At 41.7% G+C, this 25,098-nt stretch overlaps 1 protein-coding gene across 4 annotated transcripts in view; it reads right to left on the bottom strand.

The window, feature by feature from the left end:
* The window catches only part of SRGAP3 (SLIT-ROBO Rho GTPase activating protein 3), a 215,266-nt gene that overhangs the window by 39,559 nt on the left and 150,609 nt on the right, over positions 1-25,098 (bottom strand). For all 4 annotated transcript variants that reach the window (XM_063121465.1, XM_063121466.1, XM_063121468.1 and 1 more), the window contains exons 7-11: positions 16,461-16,682; positions 15,133-15,234; positions 10,996-11,193; positions 8,041-8,125; positions 1,994-2,021 (exon numbers count right to left, since the gene is read on the bottom strand). In XM_063121465.1, the coding sequence (XP_062977535.1) occupies positions 1,994-2,021; positions 8,041-8,125; positions 10,996-11,193; positions 15,133-15,234; positions 16,461-16,682 (635 nt within the window). The remainder of the gene's footprint in view (positions 1-1,993; positions 2,022-8,040; positions 8,126-10,995; positions 11,194-15,132; positions 15,235-16,460; positions 16,683-25,098) is intronic.

Raw genomic sequence — 25,098 nt, 5'->3', positions numbered from 1 at the left:
TAAGTCAACATATCTTAAGAAGGTACAGTTGCTGAAGTTCCTTGGAGAACTGACCTCAGCCAGTAACAGCTGGGGGCAGTTTAATTTCCATGCCACTCTCCACACCACACTGGAACCCATGGAGGCCGGCAGGAAGTAGTGACCAATGCAGGCTTTGGGAAGGCAGGGAGGGCCAGGAGATACCAAGAGAAAAGCACAAAAGGCAAAGGTGGCAGTGTTGGCCCTAAGTAAAAATCCATATGAAGGTAAGACCTTTCTCAGGCCAACTCAAAGGACACAAAAATGTGCAAACTTTCATGATCTCTAGTTCTCTTAACCAGGCAAGAAAAAACAGGCTGGGGGAGGGATAGGAAGGTGGGGGAGGATGACTTTATGTTGAAGTCATGAAATCTCGATGGGCAGAGTCTGAAATGGTGGATGAAGGTGCTGCTTTTATTCAGGTTAGGCTACCAGGTTTCACCTTATACATGGGACTGCTGGAAACACCAATTTTCTTTTTTAAAAAATTGGTTGATACCCCACTTTTGTAAATATATTTAAAATCCAGCTGTTACTCAGATCTGTCTCCATCCTTAGGTGAAACACACATTCCTTTGTAGGTAGAAAGCAGAAACAGAGAGAGACTTGGCAGGTTTTATATTAATAAAGCTGAAGATAATTTTAGATGGTTAAAAAAACCTGTGAGGGTGGGAGGGAGCAGTGACTGTTTGGGATCACCACAGCACTTCAGCATTACCAACTTAAACAGGTTTGGCTCCTGGTACAGATTCTCTCAATTAACCTTGAAAATGGCACTGTGATGATGTCTTGGCAAACAAGTCTCAGCTCACTCACAAAAGCACAATCCCCAGATCTTCTTGCTGGTAACCATGACAATTAAGTCAGTTTAAAACTGATTGAAGTTTGCAGCATAGGTGAGATGCAATGGGAAATGATTACTCCAGTAGTAATGGAGAGTGTGGGGAAAAACGCAGTTGAGATTATAGGATGAAATGATGGAGTCCATAGACATTAATTGGCTGGGAAAGGGGTAGAGAAGAGGAAACATGCAGGGAAATATTGAGGGTCTCAACCAATGATTTTTTTTTTTTTTTTTTTTTGCACAAGGTCCCTTTACTGAAGAACTTTGGCCAACCTTGTTTTTTAACATACACATACAAACACACACGTCTCCATTTGCATTTCACCCTGTTCCAAAGACCCAATATAGGATCCTCCTTTCTCTAAAGCTCCCCTCCTGCTTCCATCGCACCCATTCCATTTTTCCATCGGGACCTTTTCATCACCATTGCCTACTGCTGCTAAATGACCTTTTCACTGCTTAACGGCTTTCCTTCCAATTTCTGTCAGCAGCTCTCTTTTGTCAGTTTCCTAGATGTCACTTATCTTTCTGAACTCATTCCTTTTCTCTTAAGGACCCTTCGGTTTTCTCTTCCACTCCTTTCCACTAAGAATCTGCTATTTACTTTTCCCCTTTCTGATATGGAGAAAGGAATCATGCACCAGCTACCACGAACCAAAAAACATCAAGGGATTCATCTCAGAATCATATGTGGGGATTTAAACAGAATACACTGCCCATGAAAGAATACTGTCAAACAAGGGAGGCACTAGCAGTTTCGCTAAGAGGGCTGGTCAGTGTCATAAAGTGCCTGGGAATAACTGAACAAACTCAGATACATCCACCCAGTCACTGCAGTGCACCGTGCTGACACAGCATTTCTCATGATTCCGGAGCTGCTCAGCTGAAAATTACACTGCAGCAAAAACAAGGGCCTGTTTGTCATCTTTCTAATTAATCCATTTAGGCAATGCAGACATGAGTAGACAACTGATACAGGGAGTTGCCATTCACCTCCACAACACATGCTTGGAGGATTTTAATATACTATAGGTGTAATGCTTGTAGATGATGCCTTTTAAATCCCCTCTTGCAAAAGTGGTACCAACTAACCACCAGAATGTAAATAAAAATAACATGGTTTCCACTTACCTGGTTGTCCCACATTCAGCTCTTTCACCTGGTGAGGAGAAATCATATGTTAATTTCATCTTTCTTTACATATCAAGGTCACATCGATTTAGTTTTGATTTTTTTCTGAAGCTGGATGCAAAGATTAGATATGAGTTAACTATATGTGGTGAATAAGAAACTGAAAGCGCCTGAAGACATTGCATATTATTGAAAACGTTGGCCTATTTCTAGGTTGCCCATCTTCAGTGCTGAAAGACATCTTGTAAGTTAAAAAGAACCATATCCTGGTGTTGACTTGAAGGTACATTATCCCAGTCATTTCAGGATCAAGCCCACAGATGTGGTTGCTCATTTTTCATAATCACTATGGTCAGCCCCAACATTACCCCATTTGTCTTTCCAACAGCGGAATCACTGGCACGGAGGAACATCTCCAAGGCCACATTCTAGCTTTGAAATTGCTAAAGCCCAATTATCTTCCCAAAGCGACTCAAGATCTTTCTATAGCTGGATGGTCACTTAAAAGCCTGCTGGGGATAAGCTTGGGGAGTGGGATCTTTTAGCAGCATCTCTGGCTTTAATATTTTGATTAGTACTATCTTAAGCTCTCTTATGGAAATGTTATCTGCCCGGAGCCTTCAGGGATGAAGTTCGTTAAGAGCTTAAATAAATTATTTAAAGATCCAGGCAGCTGGCATAAATCGAGTAGCTCTACTGTCAATGAAGCTTAGTCAGTCTTCACCAGATGAAGATCTGTCCCTCAATAGTCCTTATTCCTAGCGGTGAAAAGAAAAGGAGGAGGGCCGTGGGAAGATAAGGAAGCGTCCTGATAAGGGCCACCCTCCTGAGGGAGCAAGCAGAAGATTATCCCTTCACCTCATTCAGGACTACGAATAACAAGTAAGTAAAGTGGAGTGTTCAGCAGCTCAGCATTTTCCTATGAGATAACTGCCCATCTGATAGTAACCAGGCAGACTCCATTATTTCTGTCAACATCCTTACTCCCTTGATAGCCCTTGGATTTAATAGAAGCAGCAGGGATATACCTAGTACAAGCCTTTCATTTTTAGAAGTGTACATACATTCTCATAAATACATTCCTTTAGTAAATGTAGTTAAATTCGTAAATGTAATAAATTTGAAAGTACATTGGGAGTTGTTTCCAGGCTCCTGTCAAGGAAGAAGATGGCCTGGAGCCTGAAAGTTTTGCAGAAAAGGAACACGCTACACCAGGAAGTGTGTGTGTGGAGAGAGAGAGAGAAATATAACTGTCAGGATGACATATGAAAGTGAAGAGAAACTATTCCAGGATCTTGGTTAGCGGAACCAGCGAACTACAAAAGTAGCAATAGAGAACTTGACAAACAGGAATGTAATAAGACATAACATAGTCAGTAAAAGTGCTTGAAGCCTTAGCTGAGTTCTGCTGTAGCATTTTTGCTAAGCAGAAAACTGATTAATAAAGCACCCAATCACATCATGCATTGATTGATAGTGTTGTCTTAGTACTGCCACCATCTCAGAAGTTTGTTGTCTGAATTAAGGGAACAGCCCAGATGGGTCAGGCTTCAACTAACTGCTAGCTCCACCTCCTCTCATATGTCAAAAGCCTGAATTTGGAAACAGCTGCTCTTGGATTTGCCTGGCAGTGTGCAATGATTGATTATGCCTAATGAGATCCACATCAGTGCTAATATGAAACACAGGCCTAACCATAGGACAGGCTTTAAGAGAGGCAGCCATTGTTCTCTTAAGACTGCATAGGCTTGAAGGATTACCAGCTCTGTGGCAGAGAGTGAACAGAACACAGAATAGAAAGTATTAACAAGTTCCCATAGTGTAACTAATGGCTGGCAATAATGATGACTCAAGTCTTAAAACCATATAAACTTGGAGAGGCAAGTATCTGTGGGATTCAAGCCAAAGAAAGCTAATTAAACCTTTATATGTTAATATCAGTGTTACAAGGACTGTGGTTTTAAAAGTAGATCAAGGGCAGCAGATTCTAAACTTCGAGAAGTACATTTTCTCCGAGTGTATGACAGCAAAATATGGTAATACATCACTGGAAATGTCTGCAAACTGAGCATTGCTAAAATGAGAAAAAGGTCCTTGTTCCTTAGCACAACTTTTTAAAAAAAATCTCATGGGCTCCAGTTCAGTTCAAGCTCAAATTTTTATTCATGCTTTTAACCTTTAAGCATCTATTTAAGTTAAAGCAACCACTATTTTGAAAAATCGGTTTGCTTAGTTTATCACTGCAATTGTGCATCATGGGCAGCTATGACATATGTTGGAGGAGGTATTAAGAGAGAGAGAGAGCACAGAAAGGCATCTTAAAGACTAAGAGTGCAATCCTATGCAAGTTTAGACAGAAAAAAGTCCTACAACTCCAGAGCTGTAGAACTTTTTTTTCTGTCTAAAGATGCATAGGATTGCACCTTAAGAATTTTATTGAGGGATAAACTTTTTAGGACTAGAGTCCTTCTCAACAGTATTAGTTTGCTATAGGTTTGATTTAGTACTGTACAAGAATTAACTTTAATGATCATTCCCTGAAGTTTAAAAGCACCATAGCCAGGCCAGAATCCTGGCAACACAAACCCCAAGAGAACAATCCCAACAACAGGCTGGAAGGAGAAGAAACTGTGGCCTAAAGAAGGTTACTTGCTATGGAGCATTAAAATGTCCCAGAAAAGTTGATGACAATTGGGCGTTCCTACGGGCAACAAGGATGACTAGGCTTCTGGCTGATATCAACTGAGAAAAAAGGAAGATGCAATAACCTATTGATCTACAGGCCCAGACAAGCAGCCCCACTGCATAACATGATGTTGCATGTTCAAAAGGTTCTGCCTCACTATGTGCACTTTGAAAAAGGTCAATATTTCTACAACTCTGCTGCCAGAAAAGGAGAATGCCTCACATACAAAAAACCCAGAGCTCTCCATGCCTTGTCATGCCCGCAGGACTTGGACATGACAAGGCAATTGAGGCCACTGACTTGCAGGAGGATGCATCAAATCTCTGCTAACATAAAGCTTTCCTCTTTTCTTCTGATCAAACCTACAGGGCAGGTATAGGCAACTTGTAGTCCTCCAGATGTTTTGATCACAACTCCCATCTTCCCTCAGCTTTGGTTATGCTGGCTAGGACTGATGGAAGTTGTAGGCCAAAGCAGCTGGAGGACCACAAGTTGCCCACCCCTTCTATGGAGAATGACATCCAAGTAGGAAAGAAGAGGGGCGTGGATCTTCAGGGCATTGTTCTCACACAACATTTTTGGGGCTCTTGTGATGCGTTCATGGGAAATCACCATGAGGTGGCTCTTAAATGGTTTTATCCTGGTTGTGCTTTTTATACTGTATTTTGTATTTGTGTTTTTAGACTGTTGGTTGTTTTATTATGGTTTTAATTTTTGTGAACCACCCAGAGAGCTTTGGCTATTGGGCAGTATAAAAATGTAATAAATAAATAAATAAATAAATAACAAACATCTCTTAACCATTTGTAAAACATCCAGTTCTGGAGCGGTTAGAGTATAAACGTTTAACCTGATATTTGTACAAGTACATATGAAGTTCAGGGTGGTGACAACCTGTTTTGTGAGAAATGTTTGCCTAGAGGGGCAAACCAAGTCTGCTCACTTATGACTTTAAAAAAGATAGCCAAAGTGACAGACTTTTTGGCTTCAGAAGGATTTTCAGGGTGGGTGGTGAGGCTGGCAAGTTGACTTGTAGCTCTTGTTTTGCTTCATATTAGTTTATGGATGATAAGAACATAAGGAGAAAGTTCCAATGGGGGCCTTCTGCCAGCCCCACTGTGCGCGTGGCCCGTACTGCTGATGGTTGCAACGTAGCGCTTCCAGAGGCAATCCCTGAAATGAGCAGAAATGCTCATTTCTGGAATGAGCATCACAGCTGCCAGTGGTAGGGGCTATGTGCACACTGGTACTGGTGGCAGCTGGCCACATGCAGATGGCTCCATTGGTTCCTATCCAGGAAGAGCCATGCTGAATCAGCCCAAAGGCCTATCTAGTCCAGCATTCTGCTTACATCACCTGCCTTTGGGAGGTCCACAAGTAGGACGATTGCAACACCATCTTCCAACTCATACTCCCCAGCAACTGGAGGTAATATATATAGAGACATCATGATTAGTAGCTAATGATAAGATTTATTCTTCATGGATTTGTCTAATCTTCTTTTAAAGCCATCCAAGTTGGTGGTCATCACTATATCGTGTGGTAACAAATACCATTGTTTATGCTCTGTGTGAAATGCTTTCATATTTATGAATTTTACAGGAAGGCAACTTGAAGTTAATGGTTGGGCTTCAAGGTGGATTATACATGTTTATGTGGAATATGAAAAAAACATGCCAAAGGCTAGGTAAAGCAAACCAGTATATGAGCAATTCTCTGCTGTTGGTGGTGGATAGAGCTGGGGCAGTTTTGTGCAACATCAATGAAAAAAATTTAAAATAGGAAAGGGACTGCCCTGAGAAGTATGCAGTATACTCAAAGTAGTATAGATAGGTAAGATAGATATACAGATAAACAAATACAGAGAGCACAAAAAACCATTGGTACTCTTAAGGCATGCCTAGAATTAATTTCAGGATTTATAATAGGAGGGCAATATGTAGCCTGCACGAGGGCACAATCCAGCCGTTGGAGGGTTGGACCCCTCTGTGGGTCCTGGCCCTCTGCCCTCCTCAAGCCACTTCTTCTCCCCAAACCCCACCCCCTGAGAGAGAGGAATACCCATGTTATCTCATGGTTCGGACATGAGTGGTATGGGAAAGAGCAGTCTGACTTGGCATTGGCTGAGTCTCTTTCTCTGTGTCGAGGAAAGCACGGAGCTCCAAGGTTCTCTCTGCACGGAGAGAATTTTATTTGAAAAGTGGGTAGGATGAATGACATCATTGGAACATGAGAGGCTTCAGGGTGGGGCCATGACCCATTGACATCATCCAGCCCATTGGCTTGGTCCAGGGGCTAATCTGGTCCCCAGAAGAAAAGTGGTTGCCCTCCCCTGGTCTACAAGTGGAAAACAGCCTTTGTACTGAGGAAGCTAAAACTACTCTATAAGGGCTGGACTGCAGATTTCTCGGGCCCAAATAGATGTTTGTCTACAAGGTTGCCCTCTAACTGAGACTTCCCTTAATCTCTCCCTTCTTGGCCCCTGTGGGAGAGAGATGGCAACTGGAGTGAAGCACATGAGGTTTTCTAGCAATTGTGTTAAGAATATGTGCACAGTGTAAGAAGGGCCATACATTCCGGTTGAGAGTTCGGGGTGGGAGGGGGAATGCTGTAAATAAAGCCATTAACCATAAATCCTCAACACTGAAAGGCACAAGGCCCTTTGTTTAATTCCACAGTTCCACTTGACAGCTTTCAAGTACTGTGACAGAAATCACACATTTGCCAGTCAAATGCAATTTTCAACACCACTGCACAACAGCATCAAAAATACTCAAACTTTTAAATTTACTACAGTCTACTTTTAATGCCAGACAGTTTTGCTGCTTTACTTTGGAAAGAAACTTTATACCACTTATTGGTTCAGACGCTGGTTCCGGCTGTTGCTACTCTTGCTACTCTTTCAGTTTGGAAAACAAGAACTTAAAAGCTTCTGGAGGGGGTGTACATTCACCATTATAGTTATTTGCTTGATTTGCAAACACTAAAGTCCTTTACAAAGATCCTTTATTTGCCAAATGAAATGGATAATTGTTAACAAGAACACAGTGGCCATGTTACAAAAGAACATATCCACGGGGCTCAATGTTTTCATTTTTCTTAGTCACTAAACAAAGAGCAGCCACTTACATTTCCTTGGCAGGCAATGCTGGAATAATAGGGTTCATCCCTAATGCTTGTGATGCCTTGAGCAGAGCATTTCAATGCCACTTTCAGTCAAAACTAAAGGGGAAAGGGGCAAAGATTTTCTGCCTCTCTTCTGTTTAGCTATGAGATTTTAGAAGTCTGAGTTGTAATTTAAAATTCCTGTTGGGATGAGAAATGTAATATTTCTTTTTGTTCAGACACATCTGTGACTTACCTTCTCCTAGAGTCTGCTTCAATAAGTCATGTTTAGCCTGCAGCTTGGTAATAAGATTACTGCCATTCAAATACTCTTTAAATTTCTGAAGGGAAAAAATACACATACATAAACAAGGTGGGCAAAGGTTCTCGGAAAACATACTTTGAGGTATATATATTCGTCCCCCATGGTGCTCTTTGGAACACCTATGTAGGAGAACGGATGTAAGCTTTAATGAACCAGACTTCATTTAGACTCACACAAAGCTGGACCAAGGATGCCTTTTTCATTTGGGCTTTTACTTTTTCTACAATTTAAGTATCGTTGATCTTATTAGGCCAGAAACCTTTGTGTTCAGCCATGTGCTTGAGGCCAGAGCCTGAGATCACAAGGAACTCCAAGACAACAGTTCAAAGAAAACTTTCTTTTGTCCTGCTTCTGGAAATGGTCTCAGTAAGCAAAGACAGTTCCCCATCCCCTACAGAAGGAGCTCTACTTTTGTGCAAACAGCGATAAAGCAGAGGAGAATTCTCACTGCATGAGGTCTGCTGGCTTGGCTGATCAGAAGCTTCTGCTGCGTTGGTGGAATTGTTTGGAGCATAACTTTTATTTTCAGATTGCCTCACGCCTAATAATGGAACCCTAGAGGCAAATAACTTCACAGATGCTAGGAGCAAAGGAGGAAGAAAGAAACCCAAATAGGAAAGTTCACGAACTTACATATAATTCAACTTTAAAACTTCAAGATGAAAGTCACAGAAAGTCCTCCGAATTTAGGAAATAACATTTCTATATTGGTGTGGGTGAGACATTAGTGAAGTGACTAGACTATGCCAGTGGAGGCTGGTGGCTCTGAGTTTGGTGGGGCTGTGCATCCATTCTTGATTTCACTCAGAATTCTAAAGAGCTATCTAAGGTGCCCCCAAACTAGGTTTAGCACCTTGACTAATTCTGACTGCTTCTGGCTGAAACCCAGAATGGATTCACAGCCCCACTGAAATCAGAGCCACCAGCCTGATTTCCTTCCTTTGGGAACTCCCTAGTCCAAATCTCACATTTGTCATGAAGTGACTAGGCAGCCTTAGGCACAATTCACCAGACATTCCCTGTGCTAGCTTCCCAATCAACAAAATGAACTAATGGGTTGCTATGCAATTCCTCTTTGTTTTAACAAGACTTGATCTGGATAAGTTCAGAGAAGGCTATAAAATATCTGTAAAATAAATTGTAATAACTTTCAAGATATTCTGGATCTCCAGCTCTAAGAGGAAGAAACCAGACAGGTCATGACCAGGGGAGCTTACATGACTGATCAAAATTGGGGAAATACTCTAGTTTATTTTTGTAGTATAGATACATCTTTAAGAAAATTTCTGAGGCAGATTAAGGAATGTTAGGACTCATCTTGAAAGTCCACAATCACAGATTTTAAATGAACTGAGTTTTTCTTCTTTATTTATTGCATTTTTATACTGCTTAATAGCTGAAGTGGTTTTTTTTTATTAGGTTTTTTTATTAGTCTTTAAGAAGGTACGTGAGAGAGATTTTACATCTTTTCTCCATAGCCATTAGGTCTTGAAACATGTGAAAAATAACCCGAATGCCTACACTTTAATTCCTTAAAGCCTAAAATCCAATTCCCCAAGAATATATAATGACATTTCTAGATGGAGATGAAGGACTGCTGAAATGGTAGAACATTGTTGCAGGGAGAAAAGGGAGTCATAATAGTCTGGTTGCATGTAAAGGCTGCATGAGCTCTCTGTGGTTGTAGAATATAAGCAGAGTAGTTGATTTTAAAGCATCTTTTTTGAAAACTAAAAAAATAGAATGGCCAAAAACAATAAGGGGAGACCAGGGACTGTTGGTTCTGTTGCATTTCCGGTGATGTCACAGGCATCTAATAGATGATCCATTACATTATTACAACTAAGAATGTTGGAGGAATGTGCAAATGATTCAAATGAGTTTGGATTTCTATACATCTGACTTGTGGATTCTGCAGAGATTGGCTTTTTCTAAGTTTCGTGAAAAACACAGACTTGCAGACCATGTTTTTACTTTTGGGTGGGATTTGTGCACATCTGCACTTATATTAATGCAACCTTGAATAAATGTGCATTTGCACTAATATGCACTTGCTCAAGTGGAACAAAATTTTCATACATTGCTAAAAAGTATCAGATTCCATCAATGAGCTGAGGATGGAATTTAAAAATGCCCAACAATCCACAAAATGCAGCCAGAAGGGATTTAACAAAATCAGTACATGCCTAATTACAACATGTCCCCACATGGAAAGCTCTTTGCTATTTTTTCTGGACATTAGCCAAAGCTTTCTCTTTCTTTCTCCTGGTCTAAATCTGCTATATACATTTCCCTAAGTTTTCAAAGAAATTCCCAGTGCAATGCACAGGGGTGTTGTGAACGTACGTGAAGGGACAGACTGGACTAGGATTAGTGCCATCTTGATCTTCAAGACCAGGATAGGATGTAGGCGAAAGTTAAACTCTGAGATGCTCAAAGTTGGATATGAGAGAGACTCCTCCCTACAACACTGCAAAAGTTATGTCGGCTTGCTATACAGCCGGGTTTTGGATGGAGATGTCAGTCCCTGAGCTTCCCCTTCACCACCCAATTTTACAGGCGAGGAGCACTTCCATAGGGAAGTTCTGTATCCCATCATGTGGAAGGGGATCCTCCTTCATATGGGACACTCCCAACCACTCCCAGCTGCCAAGGCACCCCTTTCTGAGAGTATGCATTTAAAATGTGCATCATGTATGTGATGTTTTTAGATGCTGGAATACCAACACATTCTAATGTCATAACCAATATAATCTGCGGCTTCATGTCTCATTATCAAATTGAGGGGGGAAATCGCTACTCTCTATGATCAACTTTTCATCTAGCGCTGCTTTCTTTTCTTATTTCACAACATCGTATTCAATATAGACAGAAGATTATCCTCACAGTAAAATAGAACATTTCAGTTTCTTGTTGGTTGGCTCTCCTCTTGGCAATGTTGATTTTACTCATGTAAGTCTCCGAAGCAGCTGATTTGACTGACTCAGTGGAGCGACTGTGCTGGAAGGCATCCGAGACATCAAAATCTTCCACAGTCAGCATGTCTTGCAACGTCTGCATAGTGGCATCCAATGTTTTTCGCACCTACAGAAATTATAGGCATAGGGTATTGTGAAAAAAACTGAGAGATGTACATTTAGGTCATCAAAAATGCATAGCCTTTGATACATAGGACCTATCTTATTTATTTATTTTGATCTGAAAGTTTTCCAGGAGGGGGAATAGATATAGTATTATAATTTAGGGCCCCAGGATAAATTGGATGCTTTCATGCATGGATAGGCAGCACTTTTCCTAGTGTGTCTAAAGACACATTGTAAATATATTCTTCAGAAGGGATTGCCTCCTAACAGATGGAGGGCTCCATGATTGGAGCCTTCTGTCTGTCCCATCTCCTGCCACCAGGAGCCAGGCAAGATGGGAGGAGGAGGGAGGCAGAAACTGCTGGACTAGCCTCTCAACTCATCCAGCTCACTTACCTCTTAGTGGGATTTAGGATCTAGCAGACCCTGACATCTTCTCCTCCTCCCTCCCCTTCCTTCCCCACCTGGCAACATGCCCTCTTTTCTCCCTCTCCAACATTTCTTACAAAGTTGAGGTTGCAACTTTGTAAGAGAGGCTTTCTGTGGCAGGAAGATTGACAATTAGATCTCCTCCTCCATGGCTTTAGCTCTCTTTGGCTTCATTCTTTGGCTTCCCAGATGTTGTCTGGAGAATTACAGGACTGCTCTGAAAGGCTTTTAAAACACATTTTATTTCTAGAGCAGTGACAATACGCCCCATCCAGGAAGCAGAACAGGAATTCCCTGAGCAGTTCTTCCTTTTACAAGGGCTTACAGGTGCAATGGTGGTATTTAATTGACCTAGAGAAAGCTCTGCACCCCAATGTTTATTCTCCTCCTCGTCTGTCTGGACTAGCAGCATCTGGCTTGGGTTTATCCACTATCACCCACAAAACACCCTCCATTTTTCAACAGTGGTTTTAGAACTCAATGGTGAAGTTTTTACACCACCGTTGAGAAATGTGTTGTCTGGCAAGAAAACAGTCAGACAATACTGGAGTTAGAACATGTTGTGTGGGGAGTACCCACTAAAAACGCAGCCGTTGAGCGGAGTTTTCACACTGCATTTACTAACGTGTTGTCTGAACTGAGACTATGTCTGGCCACAGCCTTTGAGTGGCAGCCAGGACCGGCACAAGATAGTTTACTGCTGGAGGCAGACCAGCAAAGCGCACCCCCTCCCACTCAGTGCACTCCAGATCACACTATTTTCCAATCAAAAATTAGTGTTGTAGGTGATTACACTGCTGCAAACCTCTTCGATCTAAGATTCAAAGACAGCAATGTTAGTGTTTGTTAGGATTGGTAAACCATACCTTTCAACATTTCACAGACAAAGACAGGGTCATGCTTGCAACACTCCAATTTCAATACCAAGGATTCACTCCATCTCCTCCCATCCTCACACTATCACACATACTGAAGGCTCTGCTCCACCTGCTAGTTACTGTATTTCTTCGATTCTAAGACACACTTTCCCCCCCATATAAACATCTCTAAAAACAGGGTGCATCTTAGAATTGCGGGTGCGTTTATTATTTCTGAGAATCAAAGATTTTTTTCTGTTGGTGGTACTGAAAATAGTGTGCGTCTTACAATCGATGGCGTCTTAGAATCGAAGAAATACGGTAATATGTGTTCACCCACACTGAACTAAAATCCAAGAAAATATTTCTGTTGGTAGACTAGGACAGGAAAGACTCAGGTTCAAACCCCTGCTCACTAATGAAGTTCAAGGGGTGACCTTAGATGTACAGGTGGTAACTGTTCCAACCTACCTCATAGGTTGTTGTGAAGATAAAAATAAGGCCATGGGGTGCACCTACATCCCATTTAGCTCCTGGAAGAAAGGTGAGATTTGGCCTCCACTGCACCAATGGGAGATTAAATCTATAAAAACCCATGGGAGACAGATAAGGCTGCAATCCCATGCACACTTATTTGGGAGTAAGCCCCACTGAACATAGTGGGACTTAGTTCCATGTAAACATGCATAGAATTGTGCTGTAAAGCCTGAAGTTTCTTACATGACATGCTATTAATTCCACAGAATTCAACATTTGCTTTTCATTTGCCCCATCCATATGCGCATCCTCGATCATCAGGAAGTCAAGGAACAACTTTAAAATTACACTCTTCCCTTCATGCCCTTCAAGGTGCTGTAAGTCACAGAAAGGGAGCAATCCTGAACACTTAGGGAGCTGGCAAATTGCTGTTGTTGCCAGTGGAGTAGTTAGATAATTTTAGTGTATGTAATGGCTTTACAGTTTCGTCTCCCCCTTCAGAAGGTAACGTGCAGGCCTGGTTCCAGGCTTATGTAGGCCTTCAGGAAACAAAATCTCATTGGGTCCCCTTTGGCACTGCCACACAGATCCCGCTTCAAATCCTCACTCAGCCATGAAGGTCACTGGGTAACCCAAGGCCAGTCTCTGGTCAGGTTCAGACAAGTGCGAGGGTGAAAGAACCCTTTCTGAGTTCTTCCCCCACCCCCATGCGTGCTACACGCACCTCCACCTGTGACGCAGTGCAGCTTGCCCTGTCGCGTCCAAACGTGGCACATGGCAGGGGTAGCTTCTTACCCGCATCATAACTCATGGCTTACAGAGGGCTTGTGGGGTGGATGAGAAGCCACCCCTGCTGTGCCACACGCTAGCTTCTGCCGACACAGCAACCCATGCTGCAGGTAATTATGCAAATCGCGGTCACGCACACAGCATGCGCAGGGGTGGGGGCGGAGAATCCACGCTGTGTTCTTTTGCCCCCACAATCAGCCGAACGTGTCCTCTCTTTCTCACCCTAAAATACTTCACAGGGTTTTTGTGACAAAATAATAGGAGCACCCTGAGCTCTTTAGAGAAAGGGCAGTAATTAAACTACCTTGTATTTCTATGCTTGTCCCAGAGCGCATCAAGTGGGCAGACCAAACAATTGTGCAACTGGGAGTAAATCCCACTTAATTCAATAGATCTTGTTTCTGAATAAAGATGAAGTACTGTCACAGTCTCTCACTCACTGACATATACATATAATCACAGAGTCTCTCTCAGAATCCTCCTCCTCTGTCCATTTCCCATTCTCTCTCTCTCTCTTATACATACATACACACACACACACACACACTGCTGAGAAAATAGATGACAAACTTAAGAAAAAGGGCATTACAGAACATCTTGACAATAGTTTCCTTGCCTTGAAAATATGCCCCAGGCCAGCCATCTTCTAAGTTTCTCAAATTACTCAATGCTGCTAGTGACATGGTAATGCAATGTATCTAAGCAGTTTCTGCTAGTGGCTAATGAAGTGCTGTGGTGCTCAGCCATGTAAATGTCGTCAGGTAGTGATACAGCACCAGAAGTAATGTCCCCCAGATTGCCATGTCCAAGTGCCCTCCTGCAGATTAGTCAGATACTGCAATGTGATCAGAGTAGATGGTTTGTCTGGCCCTACAAACCTATTGCTCAGATGCTACTTTTAGGGCAGCCTCAAATTTTACTTTTGCTTTTGGGATTCTACACCAAGTAAGACGTAGAGGAGGGGCTCAGAATTGTGCACTCCTTCCCTTATCTTCATCTGTATCCTTCACTGTGAACTGGGAGATACCACATCAGTTTTGAACACATGATCACCTTGACACTGCAAAATTATCTGAGCAGTCTCTGAGGTTTTTACCTAGACATCAGATGATCCTTTGTTTACAACACATACACATACACATACACACACACACACACACACACACAGCCCACACATTATAAAACAAGCAGGCTAAACAAGGTCACCATTCAAATAAATCCATCCTGCATTCACCAGGGATCACAATCACTTGGGATGAAACGGTATGGTAATCCAACAACTGTTAACAGTCTATATTAGTTTCAAAGTCACCTTGTACAGAATTATTAGCATAACTGAGTTGAAAGAGCTTGTTCGCTTAAAGATTAGAGACAATTACTGATCTCACCTCTTCATTCTCTATCTTGAGTGTGGCAAGTCTAGACTGCAGCTGGTGATATCGCATGAGCAACTCTGTCTGAACTGGCTGCTGGGCACTCACTTGACATACCTGAAGCAACAACAAAAAGGCATTTGCAAATTCAAGAAGACCAGTTACCTAGGGAGGTTGTGGCCTCTCCCACACTAGAGGCATTCAAGAGGCAGCTGGACAACCATCTGTCAGGGATGCTTTAGGGTGGATTCCTGCAATGAGCAGGGGGTTGGGCTTGATGGCCTTGTAGGCCCCTTCCAACTCTGCTATTCTATGATTCTGTGATAATATTGACAGCTATTAATTAGCTAAGGACAGTATCCAACGGCTACCACTCCACCCACTTAAGCAATTGATGTAACACTAGCCACAGATTTTACATGTCAGCTTACAGTACTAGTGTCACACCACCTTATGCTTGTACTACATCAATGTGGAGCAGCAGTGTGGGACACTACTCAAAGGACACAATCCTATGCAAGTTTAGATGGAAAAAATGCCTACAACTCCCAGCATACTCCAGGCAGCATGGCTGGCTGGGACATGCTGAGAGTTCTAGGCATTTTTTTTTGTCTAAACATGCATAGGAATGTGCCCTAAGATAGCAAAGAATGGATGTCCCCAAAATTGATGCTGCAAATAAAACACAGAAATGGAGTACTTAATTTTTACTAGTATAATTCTTCTATTGAGTCTGAAATATATCTCACTCAGACACAGACTACTGAGAGTAGTGGTTTTCAAGTGCCAATACACCAAAGCTGCTCTAAGGTTTTAAAATCTATTTGCTTGTTGGTTCTTCCAGAGGTAGATTATAAAACTGTTTTCCCAAATCAAGCATTTAAAAGCTTTAGTAACTCCCTCACACATAAGATGTGGAGTAGCTAAGGCCAGCTGTACTCCAGAAGTTCTGACTGGCCAGAAGGATGGTGGAATATTCACTCAATTAACTTCCGTTTTCTATATCTGTTTCGTTCGAAGAAAAAAAGTGTCAACAAAGAAATAAATACTGAATAAGAAATCAAAATACTTACAAAGTAACTGTCCAGTAAAATGAGATCTAACTGGAAAGTAAAATAGCAATAGTCTGGGCATGCACTAGCAATTTGGAAAGACTGCTCTTATAGCAGAGTAGAAGTAATCATATGTAGAAATAACATAATTCAGCAGTAACAACAAATGAAACACAGATCCCATTAAAAGTAACCTATTTGTGCTGGAGTTGGGGAAGTGTTACATCTAAAGGAAAGTCAGAAAGATATTGCAATATGGAACAGTGGAAACCCATTTCTACGGTTACATACTTCATCTCCCATGTGAGGCTGGTATTCAAACTTCAGAGGAGGACAAAAGACCTGGTTGCACATATCCATGACTGTGTGTTTGTCACTTCGTGCATCCAGGTTGTCTACAGCATTCTCAATGATGTCAAGTCCTTCATGGCGTGAAGTTTCTAGATTATATTCAGCAGAAAGGTAGGTTCTGAATGTTCGCGCCAGGCTGGCATGGAATCCCAGGTCACAGCACTAAGGAAGAAAAAGAAATAGCCATGAGCTGAGACAGCAGCAGCTACTAACTTCTCCTAGATGCTGGCATAATAGCACCTTTCACCTGAAAACCCCCAAATACCTACCCAGTAGAGGAATCAATACATTACTATTAGAGGAATCCGTGCATTGCCACTATTAGGGGATTTGACGTATCATAATAAGAGGACTTATTATTAGAGGAATCAGTATATTTTTACTATTATGATGATTTTGCCATTCATATATAAACTAGGTGCTGTGCAGAAAACAAAGCAAAAGTCAAAGCCCCTTCCCTCAGTTTTACAAGGACTAGATACAAAAGGAAAGCACAATAATGGAAATGATAGAAGATGTGTTTCAATTGCATCACTGATCTCAACTTCTATGGCTAAATATTGGAAATGGGTGGGACTCCTTGAAGATCCACTTTTTCCATCTGATTGAAACCTATTTAGAAAACCATCTAAGATCACAACCACAGAGGGCTGACACATAAATTCGCTCCCAAAACTGCTTGGCTTGTATTTTCTCTTCTCACGTGCATCAATATAACTGATTAGCCATGCTTTAATCAGGGAAATTACACCAGCTGATCCTAAACACATGCTGTAGAATTAATTTCTACTGATTCCCATGGAACAAATTCCCATGCAAGTGTGCTTAGACGTGGGTCCTTCATTAATAGATGGTCTTGAAAAAAATAACCTGGGAATTCAAAACAAATCCCCATTAGCATAAACCCTTATGTCCCTGTTACCTTCCTCCATGTCTCTCGTGATGAAGCAGCTTTTCATGCATAAAAAGCTATTTTAGTCCCATTCACCTTGGAGAAAATCTGAATTTTAATTGCTAACAGAGAAACCTAGTTTGACAGAAGAAACAGTAGCCAGAAATAATGGCTATTCAAATCTTTGTAAGAGCGTCATCACACAGTTTACTGCCGCTTCTCCATCCGCACATTACTTCCTCTTTTGAAAGACGAAATAAAATGGTTGACGGGAACAGACAAAAACAACACTTTGTTTCCCCAATATATAAGAGAAGATGGCCAACATTACATTTCCTGAGTTCTCAATTGTCTTCTGATCTCTTGTTGTTGTTTTAAGATATGTTCACACAAGGACTTTTCAGCTGGATTTTTTCCCCCATTCCTAACTCAAAGTGAAATATTAGAACTCATTTACTGCCACAAGCAACTCTAGCCAGGGAAGGAATCTAGTCTTCACTGATGATCTGAAGAGACACCCCTCAATTCAGATTTAAGTCATACCAAAAAGAGATAAATTTGTCTGTGTGCGAACAAAAGCAACACACGTTCACACACACACACACACACACTCCGAGGTTCCACTCTCAGGTATGTACTCTGTTCTTTTAGATTATTGCTAAAGGCAGCTGCAATCAAGTGTTCAACTGCTCATTTATGAAATAAGCAACCATCTGGACAGTTGGTGCCCTCTGGCACAACCCTGAATTCACCTCCATTCCATCCAGTCCAAACTATCAAACTCAACTCTAGATTGCTTCTAAAAATGAGCCGAATAAATGCAGAGGTACTATTTTAATTTTAGATGTAAAGTGGTGCTGTCTTCCTAAACCTGAGGATTTTAATCCATGCTATACTAATAACAATTTGTGTGTGGATCTACAGCTATCTAAGAACAAAATGCAAAACTGGGGTTGGCGTGGGGTGGGGGCAAAGTTCACCCACACCTGCTCTTGCACAGTCGGGGCTGTGTCATCTCCCTGTTAGCCATCTGAAGCTTTCACAGTGCCACTGTTAGGAAGCAAGTGAAAGGAGTATGTGGAGTCCAGCCCCTGCCCCCCTCAGCAATTACACTTCCCAACGAGTGAACAGCTCACTATGAGGTTATACCACTTCGCTCTTCCTAACGTAGACTTAACAAGTGATCGGCCCTGTTAGATCTTGCCTGTGTTTGTCCAATTGGCAGGGCAGGGGGTCTCCAGGAACTCCGTGGCATGGTGCCTAATTGACGGGTGGGCAAATTGTGGCACTCCAGATGTTTTGGCCTAAAACCTCCACCAGCCATGGCAGCACAGCTAATAGTGAGGGATAATGGGAGTGGTATACCAAAACATCTGAGCCACAAGTTGCCCACCCTAGCCTAACTAATTCCCTCAGGTAATTTGTGAACACTGTGGAAGAATAAACTGGGCCTCTGAAATTCCAGGGCAGCACCTCACTCACAGAATCACCCTTATGCTTTAAATGTAAATCTTGCAATGACTGCTGGGTTACATTGTGGGAGTAATTAAGCTTTTTCCTGCCATGTGGGATTGTCTGAAGGAACCCAGCACTGATAAATATAGTTTTCAGGTACCTTGATTCCTGCAGCTTGTCTCAAAGTGTGATGGCTACTGCTGCACCAGTGGACCCCTTGAGACAATCAATTTTCATGGAAATCTCAGTACGCAATGGGGAGCAGAGGAACCTGAACTAGTCTTCTTCTTCTCCTAAGACCAAGCTTTTTGAGTAATGCACATTATAGTTCACTTGCATTCCCCTGTATTGCACAGAACTCTGCAATGCTGCTCCTGTGCATTATTTTCATTGCTGAAATCATGATGAAAACAGCACTTATAGCATTGCACAAATGCTACAAATGCATGAAAAAATGCTTCTGTTGACAACCTGAGTAGCAGCCTGAACAAAAATAACATTTTTTGCATCTCCTTTGGGTCTTTAGCAATTAGCACTGTGCCTGGTGCTTCATACTTCAGTCCCCAGAAAAAAAGGAAAGATGTGGCAATATATATTTTAAATATACAGTTGAAAAGCAACAACTAAAGAACGCAAGGATTTTTGTTCTTTTCAGAGATTCATAACTGTAATCCCATGTTGCATTGTGAGTTACATACAGAGGCAGGATGTAGTGCTACTACTGCCTTTGCATCTGGGCCTCAACATTAAAACACCAGTTGCACAGAGTAGAGAACGTGATCCTAAGATCTTCCAAGTCCTCAGCGGATTTCAGCACTGTTCAGGGTCATGACTCTGGACTTAAACGTTCAGTGCACTGTTCCCATGGGCTTAATTTATCAGCGTATTGGTCCCAGAGTTCAGCGTTCCTACATTGGCATTAGCCAACAGCTGCTATTTCAAATGAGTTCAACACTCAGGCATTCTTCTGACCGTGATATATGTAAAGAAATTTAGTCAATATGTGTGTCTAACAGAGGGGAGCTGGTTATGTTGGGACCTCTGTATTGCACTATATATGTCCTATAGCATTAGAACTAATTGCTTCCTAGTATGCAAAATGGTATATATTATTGGCCATCAAAACACTCATCCTTCTGTAAAACTTTCAGCTACAGTTAATTAACTGTATGGTTGTGAGAGCCATAATTATACATTCAAAAATGTGGTATTTAAACTTACCTTCTACAGGGATTTTTAACCTAGATTTAATTCTGTTCCCGGGGGACTCCCTACAGTACTTTTCTTCCATTTGCAGGCTTCTCTCACTTTTCTTAAGTCTGTTTCATACATTACATAGAAGGACGGAATAAAGAATCAAAGAGTAATTCAATCTTCTTTCTTGCTTCTGAAAAGCTTACAGTGCACTCCTTGGAGACATTTACTGATGGAATATTTATAAAAGAGAATAGGCAGACACAAGGCAACTTTTTCTAGCTATTAGAAATGTTAGCTATAGGCTGTCGGATACTTAATAAGCTATTATTGAGAGGCAGTTGGCCACACTTTTCATATCAAAGTAACTAGTGGATTGATGTTTGTTGTCAATGCATGTGCACAACCTTGCATATCCATACAGAGAGACATGCATGACAAACATACCCAATGTTTGTGCTTTCTGAGAGGAAAATAAATATTTTATAAGGTGCAAACTTTGGCAAAATAAAATGTGCATAACTTGGCTGTACTATCAGATGAAGCTTGAGTGAATGCAAGCCATCTGCACTGGTTTTATTTCTAAGTGTATTATCATATTCTGAATATGGGTCACTTTTCTTATTGCTATGGTCTCCTTCTGAGGGAGACAAACTAATCTCAGTACTTTACTAGGCTTTTCCACTGTGGAAAGTGTCAAAATAAAGTATGAAGCTGCCTCCATGACTCAGTGACCCAGTCTGTATGTAATGGCAGCAAATTCTGGGTTGTTTAACCCATGATTTGTGGTGATGCGTGCTACCTGAAAGCTGCTTCTGGTTTCTGTAAACAGACTCTGATCTGTGCAATCGCAGGATGTCAGTGTGACATGCAAACCTGGACTGATGAGTTGTTTAGGAGCTAAAACTCTGAGCAGTTAACCCATGGTTTGTTGTTCAGTTAACGCTGGGTTGTTAAACCCCTAAACCCATTGGTCCAGATGTGCACATCATGCTGACATCTGATCGGAGGTTGCTTACGTTATGCAGAAGTGGCTCATGCACAGCACATATCCCAGCCACTGTGATATGCAAACAGACCCACTGTCACAGGCTACCTTCCCTCTCATGACACAGAATTTATGACATAATCAAGAGCAGAATGAGCCCTGACATATCCTATTTCAAATGTAACCATTGCGAACATATCAGAATGGTCCAAATTACTATTTAAGCCTTAGCTCAGGGGTCCCCAACCCTTTTGGAGCCGTGGGCGCGTTTGGGAATTTGAGACCATGCTGTGGGAGCCACCACGAAATGCCTAGTGAGTGGATTGCTGCTTAGGCATCTACTTATCAGGTTTATGGATATTAGGCTGTGTCTTATTCAGCCAAAACTTTTGGTTTGTATCTATTGGACATCACAACAACTAATAAGGGATAGGCTAATTTGGCTAATTGCTGGTGGTGCAATATAGGTAATGCTTCTTTTAAACATATGTTTTGGCAATGTCCAGTACTTGCTTCATTTTGGGAGGAGGTTATTAGACAGATACATTTTGTACTGGAACAGGGTTTAATATTCACTGATGCATCCTGTCTTTTAAATTATTTACCTGCTTCATGGAAATTAACAAATGATGAGTAAATGGGTTCTCTGCACTGTTTTGACAGCCAAAAAACTGTTATTACAACATTATGATAAACACTCGCCTCCTATAATGCAATGGATTGAGGACCTTACAGCGCTTTCAATGTTTTAATGGGCACCTTCAATAGATATTTATTTGGATATTTGATCCACTATTGTTGCAACCCATGTATAATTGCTAGAATGTTGTATGCATTTCATACAAATCTTTTTGTGCATATTTTTATGTGCTCTACTTAAGCTGCCTGTGGGTGCCACACTGGGGACCCCGGCCTTAGCTGGTTACTTTTTGAAAGAACATTTAGCCCCTGTTTGGATGTAATACATGCAGGGGGATCTACACTACTGCTTTAAAGCGCTTTGAAAACATTTTGAAAACTCTATATGCAGTGTGTTCTGGGCCCCAACAGATGTCAAAACTGTTATAAAGCACTTTAAAGTGCTTTAAAGCAGTAGTGTAGATCCTGCCATGGTTTAGCATTACATACAATGAGCCTGCTCAAGCCTTGAGCTCAAGAACTTCCTTCCCCTGCTCCACTGTCTCCTCATCTCTGGTGTGTGTACCAGAGGAGAGGACTGGAAGAATCTTCTACCTTCTTTAAAGGTCACACTATGGTTTATTGGAACAAACCAAGATTAGAAACCAGTTTGCTCTTAGCTTGTTCCAATACCACTATAGTTTAACTAACTACAATTTATCCTTGCCAGACATAACAGGAGCAGTGAGTAACTTTGGATTTAACTCAGATTGTGCAAGGAGAGAGGAAAAGGCATATAAGACTTATTACTGTAATACCAAATCATGGTTTGGCATTACATAAAAGGCAACATGCTATCTTTTGTTGCCTTTGCATTGTAGCAAAACAAGGGCCATCATGGAAGTGTGCCTAAAGTTTCAAAGACGTGTGGGGCAAGTAAAAATTACAGCTTGCTGTTTCAGGTGAAACATCAAACTACAGTTTGCTACAAACAAGGATAGGAGGAAGAGAACTGCTATGTACATGAGGACAGGAGGGATCACACAATCCTGAAACTCCATCCTGGCCTTTTTTCTATCGTAATAAAAGAGAATGTATTTCGGTCCATCAGCACCATCGTGCCAAGATCATGAAACCAAGACAACTGAAACTCAGCATGCATACTAAGGAGACTGTAGGGGTATTTTGTTTTCAAAACATATTAATTTAAATGTGGCTATGTGGTTGAAGCCTGCAGTAATATCTTCAGCCACTATGGGAAAACAAAACATAGGCAAATGTTTTAAGCAAAACATAGCTTTGCAGTCCATACAGTTTGAAGCTAAGAGAGATTAGCAGGCTGAGAGACAGTTATATGCCTTACCCCTCCCTGCCTGCTGTGGGTCAGCTCCACCCCTCAGGGTAGTGGAGTGGATACATGCCTCCTTCAGTGAGCTTTAGCAGTGCACCATGCTAGTGGCTGTGTCTAGGGATGCCAGCTGGCGTGGATTCATTCGTACAGGGTGGGGTCCTTATGTCCCAACTCAGAGCTGTGTAAGTTTTCTTGAAGGCTTCACTGTATCAAACTAATGGCTATTCCAACTTGTGCAAAGCTGGGTCCATTTGCCATTGGCTAGTTTGGATTCCTGGATCCGAAGTCGGAGTCAGAGCTTTGACCTTGGACCCAGGAGTTCAAGCTCCCTGCCCCATCCCCATCCCTGCTGGCACGGAGAGAACTTCAGAAGCAAGGTAATGGAACCGTTCCCATGGGCAGGGACTGGGGAGGCCAGCTTATGAGGAATCCCCCAATCTTCCCAGCCTCCTTCCTCCCTCCCCCTCTGATGCCTCAGTTAGATGGGCGAAAAGATTGCCTCTACCATGCCTTCCATTCTGCACTGGATGGCTGTAAGCCTCTGGGTTCAGAGGCTTATGGCCATCCCCATAGGGCTGTGCCCTAAAAGAAGGATAGGGAGCCATAAAGGGACATGAAACCGATTTAACAAAAGCAAGGATAGACATGCCATTAGTCAAGCTTTGGGGACGGGTGGGGGATGCGTGGAATACCATTATTTAATAATTAATTAAATTATTAAATAATTTAATAATAATTACCAACTGTCTCTGCAGAGGCCACCAGTGAGGGAGGAAGCAGCAGCCAGGCACCTCTCCACCGTGCCTGGGACCAGCTCCAGCTGAGAGCCCCCTCCCTCCTGCTGTCCCCTGTAACTGCTGAACTTTCCAACTAAGATTGTAGTGCCTGAATTTGCTTTCCTTTTCCCCCTCCTCCTCCTCCCTCCCAATCCCCTTTCCTTTTGTGTCATGTCTTTTAGATTGTAAGCCTGTGGGCAGGGACTGTCAAGAAATACTTTTGTAAGCCGCCGTGAGAGCCTTTTTTGGCTGAATGGCGGCATAAAAATACTTAAATAAATAATAAATAAATAAAAATAATACCATTATAAAGCCATAGTTTCTAAGTAGCAAGCATAAAGGACTGCAATTCAAAAAAAAACCACAGTCAATTATTAGTTCTTCCTGCATATCACTACAAGAATGAATTGAGAAACATCCACAGGTAGTATTCGGGAAAATCTGTTCTTTTTATGACATGTATGTTATTGATTATATATATATTAATATGTAGAGGGTGGGGTAGGGTACAACACTGATACAATATATGTAGCAGCATTAGAAACTGCCAATGATAAATTGGGACTATAGTGGTTAAATGTAGAAGCAGTTCTTTAATTCTATATTTGACAAAGCTGCTTTGAGAGAAATCTGGTATATTTGTCTGACAAGGTGAGCAAATGACAAAATAAGAAAGTAAAGAGAACGTAAAACATAGCATTGGTTCACATGTAATACCAAACCACTGATTGGTGTTATACGACAGAGCCTTGGGCTCACAAGCTCCTCTTCCCACATCTCTATCCTTCACTTTTGCGGGGAGCCAGGGGTGGGTGGGTTTGAAGCAATTTTATATATGAATATTAACTCATTTTATTGCCCCCAAAATGGTGGGGTTACCATATCTTTCGTATTTACCACAGTATCCCTGAAGGAGATTGCTGCTCTAAATCCAAACATGTTGGATTTAAAAAAGGATTTTATATGTTTGATAAATCTATGGATATTAAAGGATTTTTCAAGTTTCAAGTCCAATAAATCTGTTTTATCTTGCACCCATGGATAGTTCCACCCCCACCCACCACTCCCGGCCACTTTTGTACTTCTCACTGGGTGCGGCCAGCCATCCGTTTCTACCAAGTTTAGCCCTCATTACCACAGTTTAAAATAGCGATAGAACAGCCTAACCACATACTTCCTCATTTGAGAAGGCCTAGCAATATCTAATTAAAAGTGTATCGCTTTACAACCAGGCCAAGCCAGTAGACTAAACTCCCCACATCAAGACAGACTCCCTCAGCCACACGAGCTTCCGTCTTGGGTAA

This window comes from Elgaria multicarinata, chromosome 3 (assembly GCF_023053635.1).
Source record: "Elgaria multicarinata webbii isolate HBS135686 ecotype San Diego chromosome 3, rElgMul1.1.pri, whole genome shotgun sequence".
Classification (NCBI taxonomy): Eukaryota; Metazoa; Chordata; class Lepidosauria; order Squamata; family Anguidae; genus Elgaria; species Elgaria multicarinata.
Note: the sequence above shows the minus strand (reverse complement) of the source record. Positions and strands in the feature narration are given on the sequence as shown.